The sequence below is a fragment of the Acipenser ruthenus genome, chromosome 20, assembly GCF_902713425.1.
Source record: "Acipenser ruthenus chromosome 20, fAciRut3.2 maternal haplotype, whole genome shotgun sequence".
Taxonomy (NCBI): domain Eukaryota; kingdom Metazoa; phylum Chordata; class Actinopteri; order Acipenseriformes; family Acipenseridae; genus Acipenser; species Acipenser ruthenus.
The window spans coordinates 21,489,891-21,508,981 of record NC_081208.1 but is presented as its reverse complement, the minus strand read 5'-3'; the positions used below and the strand labels follow the sequence as shown (position 1 = coordinate 21,508,981).

The 19,091-nt window shown below is 38.1% G+C and overlaps 3 protein-coding genes across 5 annotated transcripts in view; 1 reads left to right on the top strand and 2 right to left on the bottom strand.

Moving 5' to 3' along the window:
• Positions 1-913: 913 nt before the first annotated feature.
• LOC117425630 (ubiquinone biosynthesis protein COQ9, mitochondrial-like) lies at positions 914-9,527 on the bottom strand. The gene is made up of 9 exons (XM_034042722.3): positions 9,430-9,527; positions 8,544-8,712; positions 7,940-8,075; positions 7,077-7,219; positions 6,496-6,580; positions 3,721-3,825; positions 2,609-2,764; positions 1,912-1,965; positions 914-1,736 (listed from the first exon to the last, which is right to left on the bottom strand). Exons 1-9 carry the CDS (start codon positions 9,485-9,487, stop codon positions 1,701-1,703), a joined length of 942 nt encoding a protein of 313 aa, XP_033898613.1. The 5' UTR covers positions 9,488-9,527; the 3' UTR covers positions 914-1,700.
• Positions 9,508-17,353, top strand: LOC117425629 (anamorsin-A-like). Of its 3 annotated transcripts, none has more exons than XM_034042721.3 (9): positions 9,508-9,597; positions 10,599-10,753; positions 12,033-12,182; positions 12,483-12,559; positions 13,262-13,430; positions 13,512-13,585; positions 15,033-15,154; positions 15,852-15,945; positions 16,705-17,353. In XM_034042721.3, exons 2-9 carry the CDS (start codon positions 10,600-10,602, stop codon positions 16,813-16,815), a joined length of 951 nt encoding a protein of 316 aa, XP_033898612.2. In that variant the 5' UTR covers positions 9,508-9,597; position 10,599; the 3' UTR covers positions 16,816-17,353. The 3 variants fall into 3 exon arrangements, with proteins under 3 accessions (XP_033898612.2, XP_033898609.2, XP_033898611.2); XM_034042718.3 differs by lacking the exon at positions 9,508-9,597 and adding an exon at positions 9,631-9,770; XM_034042720.3 differs by lacking the exon at positions 9,508-9,597 and adding an exon at positions 9,639-9,770 and having other exon boundaries at positions 10,573-10,753.
• Positions 16,191-19,091, bottom strand: part of LOC117425627 (protein arginine N-methyltransferase 7-like) — an 11,405-nt gene continuing 8,504 nt past the window's right edge. Inside the window, exons 14-17 of the mRNA XM_034042715.3 lie at positions 18,974-19,048; positions 18,398-18,558; positions 18,018-18,114; positions 16,191-17,585 (exon numbers count right to left, since the gene is read on the bottom strand). Of these exons, the coding sequence (XP_033898606.3) occupies positions 17,409-17,585; positions 18,018-18,114; positions 18,398-18,558; positions 18,974-19,048 (510 nt within the window). The 3' untranslated portion in view covers positions 16,191-17,408. The remainder of the gene's footprint in view (positions 17,586-18,017; positions 18,115-18,397; positions 18,559-18,973; positions 19,049-19,091) is intronic.

The following is a 19,091-nucleotide window of genomic DNA, read 5'->3' as shown; positions in this document are numbered from 1 at the left end:
CATACAAACCAAACCTGCCGGAACATCCGGTCTCTTGTGCATTCTGGAAGCTGAGCGCAGAGTTGACAATGTGTTCTTGTTCGTGTTGTCCCGGTTATGATTGTTTCAAGACAGCTTCTCGGCTTACTGACAACTACTGGTCATTTACAATATATTAATACAGTACTTATAACAGAACAAGATTCATATGGTCCAACTGTTTGAATATGATACCTAATACAGTAAGTACAACAATAGTAGGCCTATCTGCCATCTTCAAACATGAGATAAATGCAATCTTGAACCCCCTAGTTCAGGTACAGCACAAGTCATCATTTTTATACATACTGGTGTTGGAATTTGATGTTTGAAATGACTGGTTCCCTAGCACATTACTTGGTGTCCAACAGCATCTCAGACAGGCTGCCATTACAACCTGACTTAAATCTCACCATGTAATGTTGCAAATGTATTTTTAAAACATATGCAACTTTTTGTTTCATTGCTTTCTATAGTCCTATACACATGTAATTGTGTCATTGCTCAGTAGTACAATGTTACAAAAGGCAAAGGATGTTAACTAACTCTTCAAATGTTAATTTACTCATCTTCATTGTCAAAAACATTTCCAGCAACCACAAGCCTGTTGTTTTTTTATGTTTTGTTTGTTTCCTGTGAATGGTGTCCTTTGTTTAGGCTGGCTTCACTAAATGATAAGGAGTAGCTAATAGTTGCATTTGCAATTGTGTACACTGGTGTGCTAAAGCAAAATTGGTTACCTAACACAATTAAGCTAGATATAATATATGTATGTATGTATGTATGTACTTAATTTACAAATTATATAATCAAAGTTAGACGTGAGTTACAGTTTGCAAAATACATTTATTGAAATCAAGTACCTGACAAAATAAAACAAACCATGAGACTTAGGTACAGATAGATACATTTATTTATTTTACATAATCCAGCAGAAGCCGGCAGAAAATATATATTTGTTGCTTTACTAGATTCTATATAGAGAGAGAGAGAGAGAGAGAGAGAGAGAGAGAGAGAGAGAGAGAGAGAGAGAGATTCACCCTGTGTGACAGTATTCCATATGACATAAATCAGTCTATATTTAGCAAAAGTAGATGGGCATCATAGATCCATACAGCATGTGGCACAGTTTCACATGCAGATCTCATTAAAACAGAGGAAACTTACAGTACAAGGAAGTATGATGTTCAGACAGAATGTAGCGAGCTTTTAATTACACAGGAAACTGACAAAGGGACAAGTCTACCTGCCATTGGATTAGAATTATATCCGTGGGGTATCCAGCCATACTGATGCAATGCACTGAGGAATCACCAAAGCAAACAGCTGATATAGTTGCCTGTGAAGTCTAGTTTCTTTCAATTGTAATCTGTCCTTTCCTACACAGGATTATTTCATAAAACTTTATTTTAATCCAACTAATCACCACTAATGGTAGATGTCTTCTGATTTAGCCTTATCTATCCTTACAGATCACTGTGAGAGAATATAACAGGCAGACAGGTGCAGCAAGGGCACCAAAGCACAGAAATGCAGCATATACCACGGCTTATGCTAACATTATTTTGAGTGTGCCTTGGTGGATATGCGAGCATCACAATGTGAGGAGTCACTTATACAGACACGGTATGTTTTTTAGAAGGGGAGAAGGCTGCTATACAGAATATGGCAGGAGATCCATTTCATCGCCTCTGGTTTACTCCAGTAAGGTTCTTCAACTGAAATGATAGAACAAACAAAATATTTACTTCTTGAATTTTAAGATCAGTCAAGAGATTAATTTCTATTTTAGTGTAAACTTCCAGAAATATTGACAAAGCAGCAGCCTAAAATAATGAGCACTTGTCTATCGAAAGTAAAGTCACTTTCCAAGCAACAAGTACAGTAACTTACAGTGATGGCAGCCCCCATGATTCCTTGCACTACTGCCTCTCCTGTTGATTTAACCTGGAAATAAAGAGAGACAGTTGAAGAGTTCTATACTGAGAATTATTGTTCTTATGCACCTATTAAAATAGTAATATGCCTGTGTAAATCTAGATGCAATCCTTCAATGTTTGAACATCATAAGAAAATGTACAAAGAGAGGCCATTTGGCCCATCAATGCCTGACTGATTCCTAGTAGCAGATTGATCACAAAATTAGGTCTGAAAGGATCCCAATGATTCAGCATTAACACTGTGGTTTGGTAACCCATTTTATACCTTCACCAGTGTCTAACATCAGTCCTCAGTATGACTCTACTTAATTTCTAGCCGGTGTCCTCTGGTCCTGGTTTATGTACTGTGCTTAAGGTATTGGCTGTGAGTTACCTTTGTCAACTCCTTTTAAGATTTAAAAAATTGTAATTAAGTGCCCCCTCCCCACACCTAATCCTTAAACCCAATCTTATTAAAGCATTTAAGCCCTGAACTTTGACTATTGGCAGAGCATTACATCTACATTATAAATTATTATAACAAAACTGTTTTAAACTGAATGACTTGACTCACTAAATTGCTTTGCATTTATCACAACACACAGCTGCTGTGCTGAGCTGTTTCCTCAGTAGGCGGTAAAAGGGAAAGTTGTGGCACATTTTCTTCATACCTGTTTGGCGGTGTTCGCCATGTTCATGACGTCCTTGACTCTGTTCTCTAGGAACTTCCAGGTCTCTTCAAAGTCTGGAGATGAATCCTGCACCATCACCAGCTCTGTAGTGTTATAGATCCCAGTCAGGGCAGCTCTCCGCGTGTACCAGTTTAACTGCAGAGACACAACCGGAGCAGAGCTGTTAACATGTTGGGGACATTTAAATAACCTCTAGTGGTATGTGACGAAACTAAAAAGTAAAAACAGGACCGACTGTTGTTTTTGTTTTTTTTTTACATTTATAATGCACATTTTTTAAAAGGAAAAATAGCTGGTTGAAAGAGCTGTTCTGTTTTAAATAGTTTTACAGCATTAAATATTTTATTTAAATTATTTTATTAATGGTACTTCAAATTTTCAAACTTACCGTTATTATATATATATATATTTTTTTTTTAATAAAACTGGCAAGTTATTGGAATTATCTTTTAAGTGCATACATGAATAAGGAACACAAGTGTAACAAACTACTACTGTTTTCCTTAATTTCATACTGTAAATAAACTGAACCCAGACCACAAAGTGAGAATAGGCTAACCACTGGTCCTAAGTTTAAAAACGCATGTTGTAACTGTCTATGTAAATACATGATTTTAGTTACCACAAAGCTTAACAGTTCTAACCATCAAACACCTTTGAATTTATTTAATTTTGTAATATAAGAGGTAAATTATATTTGACATTGTTACAATGCTTAAAAAGCATAGCTGATCTGAGCTATTATTTCACTTGAATAATGTGTTCCGTCAAAACCACCAGTTTGCATGGCAGCAACAGGAAATAGTGAAGATATTCCAAAAGTTCCTGGGTATTCTGGATTTCTAGCCCAGTTCATCTTCAATTATGGGCTAGTACATATGAGACCTTTTTTTTTTTTTTTTTTTTTAATTATTTTTTAGTTACATTTTTAAAGAGAAAGATTTCAGTAAACCTTCAGTTCCTATATTCATGACGGCTGATCAAAGTTGTTTAGGAATATTCATTCAAATAACCCTGTAGTAGAAACTATCAGGATAATTGATGAATATAAAACAGTGTTTAGGATCAAAGGCTCTGGCTTTGCTGCTTACATCAGTAGATCTGTCGCCGGCGTAATACCAGATGTCATCCACTAGGGTGGAGAGGTGTTTGAGGCTCTCAGGGATGTTATGTGGCAGCAACAGGATACTCATAGCCTGGGATAGAGGGACACAAATAGGAGAAGGGACACTAATGTAACTATGGATCCATACCATGATTTTATAATATTATGCACACTGGCAAGATTCACAGAGCCTGTCACAATAGGAATATTTGCCTGTGGTTTGCAAAACTGTGGAAACACACTGTATTTACCCGACTGATGTATTTTGGAGCAGGCAATGTTGATATTTGTATGAATACAAAATGATGAGCTCTATTTTAAAGAGTAAGTAGCGGGGTTCTGAAAAATATAGCGTTACACGTCCCTACTGTTAACACAGCATACCTGTAACTTATTTTCATCGTTCACATCCTGACAACTTTTCACACTTATAACTTTAAAGTATGTTTCAAAGCTCTTTTCAAAATGTCCGCTCTAGTGCACTGATAGTGTAAGGATTATTGCCCACATTTTCAAACAGGTAACACAGCAATAACGATCCATGATGTAGTATGGAACAGAAAAGCCTGAGCACCTTTGTTAGTGATTTAGAACACTGAAACAGACTGTAACAAGTTGTCAGGATGTTAACAATGAAAAGAAAAATGACAGGTACGTTATAGTGTTGTAAATCGAACCCTGACATTGACATTGAGTATCGTGCAAATTCTAACGACAATTATCGAGTTAAAATGCTTTACATAAAAAAAAAATGTTTAAAGGAACAATAAGTCCTCTTTTTATAGAGCATGGTATAAAAAAAACTAATTCAAACAAATCCCGATGTTTTAAGACACGTTTGATAAATACATTGGCATTTAAATATAGCACTATCCAATTTTCATATTCCTGCCGTCACTAGCCTTTGCCTTGTTGCGTGTAAAATCTGTCAAATTTCCCAGTGTAAACATAATGGTAAATTAAGAAAAAAAACAAGGTTTGAAAACTACATTAACATTATGGCCTATTCACATGGAAATAATTAGATCTCTCATTTTTTTAATTTGCAGTTGGTTACAATTGATGAATTACGTGGGACAGCTTCTGCAGTGCTGGCGAAAGCAGCAGTCCCTTCTAGTGTGCATTGATGCAGTTCACTTTTTGCTATCATGTTTTTAATCAAAACTTTACATGACTTTGCATAGCCACTTAGATTTGCATTATCTTCAGTGAATACAACTATATTGGCATTTTTCCAAACAGTACATTAGATGCAGCCTACCCTTTCTTGCAACGGAAACTGTCTATTTTGTGTACTTTCACCCTGCACTTAAATCCAATGAAGTTATGTGTATCGGTCCAGGTTCCTGATGTGAGTATAAGCTTGTTTCAATTTTAAAAAGAAAACTGGACAGGATTTATTGATTTACACTTAAAAGCAGCCAATAACCACTCTGGGCTCTCCTCACTGATTGGTAGATATAGGCATCTGGGGCGGGTTTAGTATCCTAGGAGATCTCAACTGATATTGTTAAGCGAGTGAACATTTTAAGTGTCCAAAATGAATTAAAAATAAATAAATTAATAAATAAGTACCTACAAAAATCACTGCAGCGGATCATGTACAATAATTTTGCATTCTACTGGTGGCAAACTATTTTGTACAACCTGCAATGTTTCATTGGATCACATACGTCGAGCTACGGTCCAGCGGCATTCAGACAGCAATCAAGAAAGAAAAAGGTTGCGGGTAAGTGCACTGCTTCAAAACGAAAAGGTAAAAACATATATATATATATATATATATATATATCTGTAACAGCAGCACGTGACAGCGTAGTAATGTTAAATATTATTAGTTTCGCTCAAGACAGACGGCTACACTTGGGACTGATTTAAAACAAAATAATATGTATAAAATACATTAACAAAGCAGGTTACTCTTGATCTCTGCATCATCATCATCCCGTATTTGTTCACAGACGCATATTCTCAGTAACTTTTAGAAGCAACAACACAGATTACGTTCTTGACAGTAAATTAATATATACAAGACACATTTTTATTTTCATGGAATATTTCATTAAAATATTATCGATTTGTTATCGTGGGGTCCCAATCGATAAATAATTTGATTATTATCGTTATCGTTACACGCCTAGTATGTTACTTAAACAGTTGTAGCAACATACAGGGATGTGTAACGTTATATTTTTTGGAACCCCGCTGCTTACTCTTTTTAAAGTAATTGCTAAAATTTGAAAATCATAAATCAAGGTTGCTGAACAATATAATCCAGAGTTGAATGTTGTAAATATTAAAATAATGCCAGAAAGGGTTGTGAACCGTCACATAACACAAAAGACCATAAAAAAAAAGAAAAGAAAAAAAGGCAAATAAAAATACTTTTTTTTAATTTTTTACCTTAGTTAAACCCTGTTCTTGGGACTGGCCAAATAAAATATTGGAGCCTAGTTGTTTTTTTTGTTTATGGTATTACATAGTGTTGAGCGAAAATGTTAATGATTGCTAATTTATATACATTTTTCCTTACGCTTTTTAGATTATATTCATTAAATAAAATAGTGGGAAACTTTACATTCCGTTGAAATTTGTGGGTTTTTTTTTTACATTTTGCCTTTTTGGAATTCGGTCTTAATTGTGTTTAGCAGTGTTCCAGAGGATATTTTTAAAATTGTATTTAGCATTACCATTAAAACATACATGCTTTATTAATATGTTATTTTAATATGATTGTTTTGAAGCTACAGTATGGGTGTACCTGCGGCCAGATCTCTATGTAGGGGATCAGCATCCTGAGCCTGGCCTCCACCGCATCTCTGAGAAACTCATCCGTCTTCTTGGGCCTGCCACAGACACCATTTTTAATTAAAATTACCACCCGGAGCAGCTTAGTGACTGGGATTTACATACAATATCATCTGCTCTTCCTAAAGAGTATCTTTGAATAGTTATAGGTTGTTTTTTTGTTTTTTAAATCCATATAATAATCCATTGCATGACAATCTTTATATAATTATTTTGTATGCAGTATTTTTTTTTTTCTTTGTCAAATCAAACCAACTATCTTGATCTATTGCCCTAGTTTATAGTTTCATTGTGGCATAGCGCCTGTTGCCTGGTTACTTGCTTACAGTAAATATTTTCCTTTAGGTTTGAGAAAATAAAAACACACTCCTCACAACCATTTTAACATTAGCTGATTTCATAACGTACTGTAAAAGAAAAGTCTGGGTCTTCTGGTTCTAGACCACTTCACCTGATCATCTTAGGATTTGATTCAATTTGTCCCACAATAGAAATAAAAACAATGTGAATGTCTTCTACATGTATGGGACTCACTCTGTCTGCCCGAGTTGGACTAGCTTGTGCTGCTCAGCGAGATTCTCGGAGAAGTTGCTATTACACTGCGCTATGAAGTGCAGAATCAGGTCACCGGCACCGTTATTGAACATTCCTGCTGCAGCTGGAGAGAGACCCAGCGTCTGGGAGAGAATACAGAGAGGAGACGCTACATGTGTGGCTGTAAAACATGACCTTGTTTCTGTGAACAAGGTGGAGACATCAGAATCATACAGGGCAAAGGCTGGGGTAAACTGTAGCAATATTTGTATAGACATTCAGTGAAGCTACACAGAGAATTGTGAGGGTCTGGAACCAACTCCCCAGTAATGTTGTTGAAACTGACACCCTGGGATCCTTCAAGAAGCTGCTTGATGAGATTCTGGGATCAATAAGCTTCTAACAACCAAACGAGCAAGGTGGGCTGAATGGCCTCCTCTCATCAGTAAACTTTCTTATGTACTAAGACAAGATCTCTAGTTAATTTTGAAAAATAAAGGAATTCAACAATACATGTACTTTCTTTTAGTTCATCCAAGTGCATTTTAATGTAAGAACTCTCTTTGAAAAAGCATACTGATGAGAGGTCTTAGTCTCACAGGTGTTTTTAATTGAACTAGTTTTTCATAACAATTTTTTGATAGCATTATAAATATATGGAATAATAAGGTCTTGTGGGTAATTTGGGTGGGCAAGAGGACTCAAAAGCCTCAGCTAAAAGCTCCAAAGAAGAATACAATAAGACAAAGGTTCAATTTTACATTCTTAAAAACCACTTCAAGTAAAACACATTCTGAAAACAAACCAGCTTGTTTGATAAAAACCAAACATGAACATTTCTACCGAGACTCACTCTCACATACCTGTGCACCTTCTGCAATGGCCTCCACAGACCAGCCATGTTTTGGCACAAACTCTAAAGCAGCAGTGAGGATTCTGATCTGCAACTGCTCCTCTGTCTCATAGTCCTCTGCTTGTTCCCCACCTTGGTCTGCATAACTGGAAGAAAAGAGCAGTGTCAGACGCGGTATAGATTCAGAACTCATTACTTTAAAATACAGCAATAAAACTATGCAAGTAACATGGATACACCCAGCCATTGCTACAAATACAAAATTTAAATTACATTGCATTCACAATATAGCCAAGTTAAAACTGGCTATATATGTATATCCCCAGATGTTGTTACTCTTAATAACTTAACAAGTGGTTCTCTATATATATACCGATTTGTAAAAATGTAAGTGTGACGTATGTACACAGGGACTAAACACAACAAAAACATAGGTTTGGGTTTGTGTGTGTGTGTGTGTGTGTGTGTTGGACCCTCTAAATTAACATTAAGAGTTGTTTATTTCTAGTTTTGGAACTTCCTGGACAAATGCCCACATTTTGCACTGAAAAAAGATAAGCAAATTGTGCCCTCCAGTCCAGGATTAGCTTCCAGATCTGGGCGGGGTCACAGACCTGGTGTTGGGGCGTGAAGACTCTGATTCAGGAGGTGTGGATTGGTAATGCTGATGAAAAGAAGAGGAAGAAGGTGGGACTTGCTCCTGTTTTGGATCGTCTGTGACTCTCCTCAACACTGCAGCTGTCTGAAAGGTCCGCTTTACTTCATCACACTGACTTCTTTGTGCTGGGAAATAGACAGTAAACCACCTAGTAAATACAATACTGTACAGTTTAACTTGTGTTAAGGTCTACCTTCCTATGCAAATCGTTTACATTTTTGTGTCTTCGTGTTTCTAGTTGGAGATGCCTATTAAAACATTCAGGTGATTTTCTCCGTGGATAGAGTCATGTCACGCCTAGCTATCTTGAACCAATAACAAATCCAAACAAAATCCAAAAGTCACTTTGAAAGTCTGTTAACTCACTCACACTGTCACAAATCCTTGGGCTTAAATATTTCAAAAGATACAGTGTGAATATTTCATTTGAAACTGACTTGCAATAATATAGCGGGGAGTGATACGTGCAGAACAAATACATGGCTGCAGGGCTTAGTGTTGGATCTTCATACAAGTTAAGAAACAATGTTTTTATCTTGTGTCGGTAAATATAATTCTTTAACAGCTAGAAACATTTTTGTGACAATGCAAACAGAGTTTAAGAACAGACGGCGGGGTAAAGTGCTGGGTCTCAAAATGAATCCCACCTACCGGGCGGCACTAACCTAATCTCGCAACCACAGTGTTTGAAACTACCATACTGCTACTGCTGCCCTTCAGCTCACCTTCCTCCGAACTTGCCCTTCTCCCCTGTATTCATGCGAGCACAAGACTACAATTCAGCAGTGACCCCACTACGCGGTCTTACTGGCCTCTGACCCCGGCCATTTCACCCCGCTTACCAGCTCTCAAGCCCCGTAGAGCTTGCCCGACTCTCAGCACCCTCAGTAGCGCCGCCATATCCAGCAACCACTGCACCGCCTATCCTGCACGTCAATACACAGCGACTCATTCAGGCAGTGCTACGTCACTGCCGATCACCCGTAGGCGTGCAGGAACACTATTCAAAAGTAAGATGTACACGAAATAAACACGTTATTAATGTTGATAAATATTATTATGAAGTTGTAACTGAAAGCCTGAATTCAGATATCATCATCTAACCCAGCCGGCTTCGGACTCGTATTTTCATTTTTTTGGACCAAGGACACATTTTTTGATATATTTACGATTCATTTTCCAGGTAATGGAATACATTAAACAAGTGACACTCAAATATATCTAAATCTACAACAAATATATGAATTCTCTGTTTTAATCGTTTACGAAAGTACATTGATATAGCTACATAATGTGTTGTTTGTATTGCACAGTATAACCTTTGAAAGTATTGTTTTGATTGTGTATTTACTGTCATTATACAGTACAGTGTTAAAAATATGTTTTTCATTTTAATTGTAACCGCATAGCGTAAACCGTCTGCGGTATGTTACGTAAATATACTGATAGTGCTATTGAGTTAGGACTGTTATGCAATTACACGGCTGAATGTGACGTGCGTAGAGGTACGAACACAGGTAAATTATTGGTCGTCTATTAATATGGGCTGAAAGAATGAGTGAGGGGGAGAGACCGATAGATAAGGGAATATGATAACAAGCCCCCAGTTTACAATTATTCCCCTGTGGTCATTTCATCTTTAACAGCATTGATGCCACTGACAGCCTTAACATATTATTGTACCCGTGCTACATTATTTGAGGAGCGGAAGTGTATGAGACCTAGATAAGTGTGACATGGTGCACTGCTGTTTAACTGTCCAAGGTATATACAAACAGACAGGACAGCTATTACAGACCTAGCTGGAGGAATACAGTGGCGAGACCGTGAACGACTAATATGGAACAAAGCAAATGCAAACTCGAGGAGGAAGTATTTAGGAAGGCACCTGTAGTAGAAACAGAAATATTGAGCGCTCATGCAGGAATTAAAGAAATGGCCACCTGTAAACAGTGACATCCATGTTATGTGTTGGTTCTCAACAGCCTGCTCTCCTCTGTCTGTCTCTCAGGATGTCGGGGTTGGGAGTGCATGCAGGTGAACGCGTAGTGCTGGTGTGGGGTCTCCCCTCCTCTCTTGAGGCCCTGAAGGAGCTGGCGCAGAGTGTGGAGGCAGCGGGTTCAGGGGTGCGTGTGTCTCTTGAAAATGTCGACCGGCTGCTGCTGTGTGAGTACACCTTCTTTGACTTTCTCTGCTTAGTCCAGAGGCTGTTTAAGGGATAATGGCATTGCTGTGGTTTGTTGCAAGGCAATAATGGGACTTCCAAACTCAATAAACCCAGAGGCTGGACGTTGAGGTTGTTATTTGAAGGAGGGCGTTCCATTATTACAGAGGGACATGCCACAGCAATGGCATTATCACAAGTATACTATCATTTTTTTTTTTCTTTTTGATTTACTTTTGTCTAAAATAATCATTGTAGTCCACTGAAACAGTTAACTTTTTGAGAAAAGGGCTCAAGCTAGGTTTATGTAACCAAGAGGAAAACTCTTCAGCCAGTGATTCCAGCCTGAGCACAACATACAGGCTGCTGCTAGTAACCAGCACCTAGTTTTGCAGTTGTCAAGTCAAATGAATGATAGAAGCTCACACTTGTCCCAATACTGGGTGGCAAATGGCCTCTTTTGTTAAGAAGATGGAGATGCACACAAACCTGTCATTATTGTTTTTTTCTGCTTTTCTTTGTTTGAGGCCTAACACAGACAATGAACTGATTTGGAATTTTAGCAGTACTTGCAAAACCAGAAGTCTCTAATTAAAGTATTTTAAAAGGGTAATTTACTTTAGTACAATATATACTTTACATTATTCAAGTTTATACAAGTTGTATCCAATATGTGTTGATTTTTTTTATTTTTATAAAATGTATTCTTTTTAGCCACTGTTGAAAATATGAGCTCTGAAAATGCTTCCCTACAAAATATAATTTGCAGTAAAAAAGTAAACCACAATATGTTTTTTACACACTTAAAAAAACATTTAGATATTATAAAAAATAACTTATTTTCAATACTGTTACTGTATATGAGTGACACCTACCTGTAAGTGTTAGCTGGAGCATGCCTATTTGAATCACAGAATAGCATTGTTGCCAGCAGGTTTTAAAGAGGTTTGATATATATTTTAGTTATACTGTAATTAAACATGGGATAACTGTAAACACGACTACAACTCTTTCATTATTAACACTGTGTTATGTAGCACACACACCAACATTATGATGATATTGATTTTCAATTAATGTATTGTTACTGTTAGAACATGGACAAACAATAAGTTGCTTTGATGTCATGCAAGTCCTATGAGTGTGTAAAAGCTGTGTATTGTACATCAGTCTCTTTTGGTGTCAGTTGCTTACCATCCCTCAAACCATCTACTTACCTAGCTAAATGAGTATGTGTTAGAACACTTTTGGTTTCCTGATATCTCCCCCTTGTTCTCCCAGCCTCCCATGCCCCGTCCAGCTGTGACCTGGTCCTATCAGGACTAGTGCCGGGCAGTGCACTCATTCACAGCTCTGAGATACTGGCTGAGATCGCTCGCATCATGAAACCTGGGGGCAGGCTGATCCTGGCAGAGCCTGTTAGTACCACTGGTGAGATGGGATTTTCATTTGCAATCAATGAATAGTAACGTGGGCTATTGGTTAAAGGACTGAGGCAATGTGAACTACTTATTAGAACTAACGGTCTGAGAAATAGTGGGAAGCATAGTGACTGGAATTCAAGGCAGGGTGGTAGTGGTTAGAGCTGAGGGACTGGGAGGTAGTGTGGTAAAGGCTAGTGGTTAGAGCTGTGGGACTGGGAGGTGGTGTGGTCTAGTTGTTAGCTAACTACTGAGTGGCAGCATGGTCTAGTGGCTGGAAGTGCTTCATATTTGTATTGATTGATCCTAGGTGACGACAGCAAACTGAAAACAGCTGGCAAGCTGTTGTCCGCTCTGAAACTCTCTGGATTGGTGGATGTGTCGGAGGTACAGTATGATTTTCTAATCATTTGAGATTTTAAGAGATCTTAACATGTCTTGTCATTTTAAAAATACATTTAACCATTTGAAATGTATAAACACATTTTAAAAATAATCTATCATAATAGCAATATATATATATATATATATACATATATACATATATATATATATATATATATATATATATATATATATATATATATATATATATATATATAAAATATACAGTTGTAGTCAAAAGTTTACATACCCCAATGGAAATTTATAATTTTTAGAAATTTCTTGAAAACAAAGAATTTTAGGAAAAATCTTCTGTAGCAAAAGTTTTGATTTTGTCTGAGGGAAAAAAAGTTATAAGAGATAGTCTACAATTATTTATTATTTATTTCAGCAATTGTTTGGCGAAACTCAAAAAATGCTAATTCAAAAGTATTCATACCCTTTGATGCTTAATTTGTACTGTGGCGCACCAGGGGGAATAGTGTGTATTTACTGACTCGAGGAAGAAGGTTCACCACTTCGTATCTCAAACCATTAATAATAAAACGCTGTTCATCACCAAAATATGTTTGCTTTTACAAGTATGGCCTAAGCCAAGTGGAATTGTGTAATGCAGCACTGAGACAATTGGTTAAATAGGAGTGGGTGTACCAACAGAAGGCTTGTGTGTGTATAGCTTATATAATTTTTTTGTTTGTTTCAAAGGTCAAAAATGAGCCACTGAACCCAGAAGAGACTGTGTCTGTGAAGGAGGTTACTGGATACCAGGGCAACAGCATGTCAAGAGTTCAAATGTCAGCAAGCAAACCGAACTTCGAAGTGGGGTCATCAACACAGTTAAAACTGTCCTTTGGCAAGAAGGCTGCACAGTCAGGTATGGACCAGCTGCTCCCGTGTGTCTAAAACAATCCACCTAGTGATTCTGTCTGTAACATCCTCTCACCGCCTCCCACAGAGAAGCCTGCCCTGGACCCCAACGCTGCAAAGATGTGGACGCTGTCAGCAAACGACATCGACGATGATGATGTGGTGAGTCTCCATCACAAAGTAACATCTCGGGACCAGTTTAGATCACATTGCTAGGATGTACAGTAATTGGCATCTGTTCTTGCATGATTTTGTAAATCTGCTACTTTTTCAACAGCTTGATGATGGCTTTCCAGTGTTACGGAACCTGGATCTAATAAGGCTGCCATATTGTTGTCCTATACCTTTTTGTTTTCTGTATCATGAAGATCAACTGCTGTGAAATACTGGCTTTCTATTTTTTACATAATTGTATTCTATGATTCTCAAGGTCAAGTTCCAAAACAGGTATTGTACCATAAAAATGTACCCTTGTGTGGCAGTGCACTGTCAAAGCCATTTATCTGAGATTGTCTGAGTTAGTGAGATACATAAACACTAGACTTTTTACTTTCCTGTATGATACGGATAGCACCATTTTATATATTGTTATTGTTTTTTGTACACCCAGTATTCTGTCATTGGAGTGCCATTACGACTTTGGTAGTATGCAACATTTGTTAACAACTGCGTTGTTGGAGCCTTTTTTAGCTGCCACCTACCCTTCACACTGTGATCTCGATCCTTGTCCCGCCACTTTAATAAAAGGCGCTAAATCTGTGTTGCTCCCAATTTTGACGGATTTAATTAACATGTCCATTATGGAAGGATTATTTTCAACTCCATTCAAGAAGGCATTGATATCCCCTGCTGTAAAAAAGCCAGGACTTAATAAATTGGAATTGTCTAACCTTCGCCCTATCTCACATCTACCTTTTATTGCTGAAGTTCTTGAGCGTGTGATAGGGTCCCAGCTTCAACGAGACAACCTTGCTATGTGTTGTTGGCGACCTCCTGAAGATCATGGATGGTGGTGGGGCTGCTGTTCTCATGCTTGATCTATCAGCGGCTTTCGATGCTGTTGATCATGGCATCCTACTTGATCGCCTGGAAAACTGATTTGGTATCTCTGGTCCTGCGTTATCATTACTTAACTCTATAAAGCCCTAAATGGAAATCTGACTATCTTAAAGCTGTTCTTAATGTCAGAAATACTACAAGGGGTGCTGTGCTCAAGCGGTTCTTTCCGTATTTCACCTCCTAGATTAGTTAATTTTGGAGGCTAGAGCAGCGTTTTTATGGAATGTGTTGCCTGTAGAAATTAGTCTGGCCTCTAGTCTATTGAAATTTAGGAAGCAACTCAAAACCTGGCTATAAAAAATAAGCTAAGAGAGAACTACAGTTTACTTATGACTGGACAATCGTGTAACAATGAGATGTATTTTATCTCTATTATTTCGTTTTGTTTTTAATTGTATTATTGGTCTAGAGTTTTTAGTCTTAATGTTTTGTACAGCGCTCTGATGCCTGGTGGCGAGTGTCGCTATAAAAAATTCCTGAATAAATAAAAGTAAATGCATGTTGTTGCTATGGTTTAAAAATGTGTACTTCCTCTTCCTTCCTCCAATAGGATCTCTTGGACTCTGATGCTCTCCTGGATGCAGAGGACCTGAGGAAGCCAGACCCGGCCTCGCTCAAAGCTGCCAGCTGTGGGGATGGGGCCGGCCAGAAGAAAAAGGCCTGCAAGAACTGGTGAGTGTCTTGGGAGGCATATTATACCATCATCTTCACAGTGAATCGATACTCACTACTGTAATTTCTTTAGCCAGAAGCACATAGAAGAGTGAATATCACTGTGACAGTTATTTATTACTTTTTGTCACGCAGTGGTGAACTACTCCACTCTAGTGCTCTGCTCCTACTGTGTGTGGTTGGCTTAGATCCTACCCAAATAGTACTGAATTCATTTCATGAAAATGGAGAGAATAAAAAAGGGGCTGCAATACATGAAGGTCTTTAATAATGTCAATGGCGTTCACATACCATGTTCATGTATTCATGATGGACAATGTGGATCCCTTTCCCAGAAATGAACTGATATTTGCATATTATCATCATCTGATAACCGTTTTGCTAAATTCACTATGAAGGGGCATTGGCCATTATTTCAATACAGGGTTTATAACGCCTAAAATAGACAGCTATAAATCACCCCTAATTATTTGGAGCAGTGTACTTTCCTGAAACCTTACTGGTTATACCCTTTACTATAGTTACATTTTACCCCCCAAACCCTACCCTTTGTATCCTGAGTTGAAAAACATACTACCACAACTTCTTACTTTACAGCTGTGCTGAGCCACAGTGTTCTCAAGTGTGCTCACAGTATGTTTAACCTTTGTTGACCTAACAGTTGTACATACTTTCTTTCATTCTCTTTTTTTCCCAGCTCATGTGGTCTGGCTGAAGAGCTAGAGCAGGAGAGCAAGAGCTCCAAGAAGAACATCAAGAAGGACACCCAGCCCAAGTCAGCCTGCGGGAGTGTAAGTGTCTCCACAACTTATGCAGCCTTCCTGCTCCTTTTAATTTTGAACAAGCAGATTGAAGACAAAGCTACAGCTGAAGTAGCTGGTGCCTAATCACTTACTATTTTGTAGTTAAAACTCCACAATGTTTTATCAGCAATCAAACCACATGACCTACAAGAGAGGCACCAGGATGCTGTAGTTTTTAGCATTTAATTTTAAATGTTTGCATGCCCGGAATTAATGTTAAAGAAAAAAAAACAGTAGAGAAAATATGTTTAATACAACACAGGGATAATAAATATAATAACACAAAGGACTGTAAATTATTTGTTGGTTAAACTCTTTTTTAAAACCTATCAAGCATTTTTCTTTCACCAGTGTCTGTCATTACAGAACTGGAAAGAGAACTGTTTTTTCAACCAGTTTCTGGAAATAAATTGTAAGAAAGGTTCATCTTACCTATTATATGTAGCAAACTCCCCTATTCATTCTAAATGCACCTTTGATGAATATACAGCTTTAGCTACATATTGAAATATTTACACTAACATCCTAATTAATATTTCCTGGGTTGTTGTGACTGGTCTAAATCCAGTTTGTTCTATTAAAAAAAAAAAAAAAAAAAAAAAAAAAAAAATGGAGAGATACAGGACCAGCTAGGATGAAAATGTTCATCCCAGTTTCCAGTAATAGTAAATCTAAGTTGTTTTAAAGTGTGGTGGCTGTCAAGACTATACCTTACTCCCTCTGCCTCTCTCTCTCTTTCGCTGGCAGTGCTACCTCGGGGATGCCTTCCGCTGTGCCAGCTGTCCCTACATGGGAATGCCTGCCTTCAAACCAGGAGAGAAGATCCTGCTGCAGGAGAACCAGCTCAACGATGCATAGATGTATCCATATGAAAATACACAAAACCCCTCAAGAACGCTCCACCATTCTGTGCACTAGCCGACTGTCAAAGCAGTCAATCTAGCCCCAAGAACACAAGAAGGAGCTTTCATTCCACCCGTAACCGAGAGGACACGGCATTGCATTTAACACAAAACCACTGAGCCTAGGTTTCATTAGCTCTTCATTGGGGGATCTTCCCAAAACTATCCTTCATTGAGTGAATCTGACTGTATTCTCTGGCAATTTATGTTTTGCAGGTATGTACCACAAGTCATTCATAGGCAATGTGTCTTCAACTTGGAAACTGCTATTAAAGTTTGGACAGGAGTCTGAATTAAAAGTATTCAAGTTACTTGGTATCAGACCATTTTAAAGAAAATTATACAACTAGTAATAATGATATGAGAGTTTAGTTTAACCAAAATACTTCCCTGGTTTTATGTAGAATAGCAGATAAAAAAAACAAGTCAATCAGTATGTATGTGGTATCAGTTTGTATACAATTAATAATGATTAAAGGTGAATGATTACAAAATTCAGGACAGTTAATTTATTTAATACACAACTGCTAAAATGTCTTTGTTAAAATATTAGGCCGATGTTGCATGCCTGCTCGGTCCAGGTATAAACTCCATAATGATGTCGCCTGTTGCTGGCTGAAAAGTGAGCGAGTATGTGATGGATGAAGCGTTGTCTCCTGCACTCTCCCAGGGGGAACTAAAGAAATATACTGCCTGCTTGCGGTGGGGACTCCATTCACAGTCGCCCTGTATGGGAGTGAAAAACAACTAAGAAATTAAGTTGCTTCAAATCCACAAAGTTTAATTTTACATTCCAAACTTGTTTTGGCTGTTTCTATTTCTGACTATCCTTAAATATTACAGGTCACATGTGTACCTGAAAACTGATCAAGTACCCCACAATGCAGACTGTCTACATTGACAGACAAGGCACCTTTCAAGATGATCCACCATGCTGATTCTAAGCACGAGACAGAATTATGTTATCTTCCCTAGCTAGCACAATCACTGGATCTTAATCCAATTGAGCATCTTTGGAATGATTTTGAATGTGGCCTTAATTCTCTGTCTGCCACATTGACCCAATGTCCTGAAATTGGCCACACCCACAGTACTGAACCATATTCAACACAAGACTACCTGTATTCTGCTTTATTATGAGCAGCTCTGAATACACACCTGTTGGTTGGGTGGCTGTGTCAGTCCTGTGCTCACTGAGATATCATCAGTCAGGTGATAATCCATCCAAAGCGCCACCCCATGACACCGCCCCTTCCTAAAACACACAGCAGTGTTACCCATGCATGAGCTGCTATCATTAAAACGTGGCACTTAGAACACCAATGTATTAAAAATGTAAAATATTCTCTTTTTTGTAAAAACACCAGGAAAGGTCCTTTCTTGTTTATTTAAACTATAGCACTATTTAGAGCCACCACTGTTAAGATTAGTTTAATCGTCACTTCTCTTGAGTGTTGTTTGATTTTTTTTTACTAGATCTTGGCTGACTAACTGAATTCCCTCCCTCCACCCTATATATTTGTTTCCCCTTTTTGTACCGGGACAGTGTCACAGATCCCTCACTCTTCAGCGCCTCCTCTGGGACTCTCTGGCGGAAGTCAAAGGTCATGACCTCTCGTGGTTCGGAGAGTGCCCGACAGGGGTACTCCCAGAGGGGGTGGGGCTCGGCCTCGCGTGACTCACTGAAATCCAGCGAGCTCTGGGCAGAGAAGAAACAGCAGAGAATTCATCACATAATTGATGCATTTGAAGGTCACCAGTACATTTATACTGGAGCTTTCATATAACCCTGCAACAATGAAGTCTGCATCTCTAATAGTATCTTGGATATATAGATGTGTACAGTGCAGTTGAAGCAGCTTTAAACTGCCACCACAAAAGGTTACATCCTTATTGTACAATACCCACCATTCAACTTGGGGTTTACCATCTGGAAAACTCATGTGACCTGACTGCAAAATGGCAGACTACACAAGCCCCAGAATAAAATTACATTATGATGCCATAATCCTTTTAGCTTTTAAAAGGGTACCAAAAAAAAAAAAAAAAACTTAAAAAAACTACTGCAATAAAGTTTCAATATCCAGGGACTGTAGGAAAGGAAAGGCACCCACCTGGATCATCTCATCCATGACACTGACATCAAACCCTTCACAGGAACCACAGGGAGCCCTGATCCGCCACAGATCCTGAAGAGAGGCTCAAATTAAAGCTTGAAGAACCCGGATTACA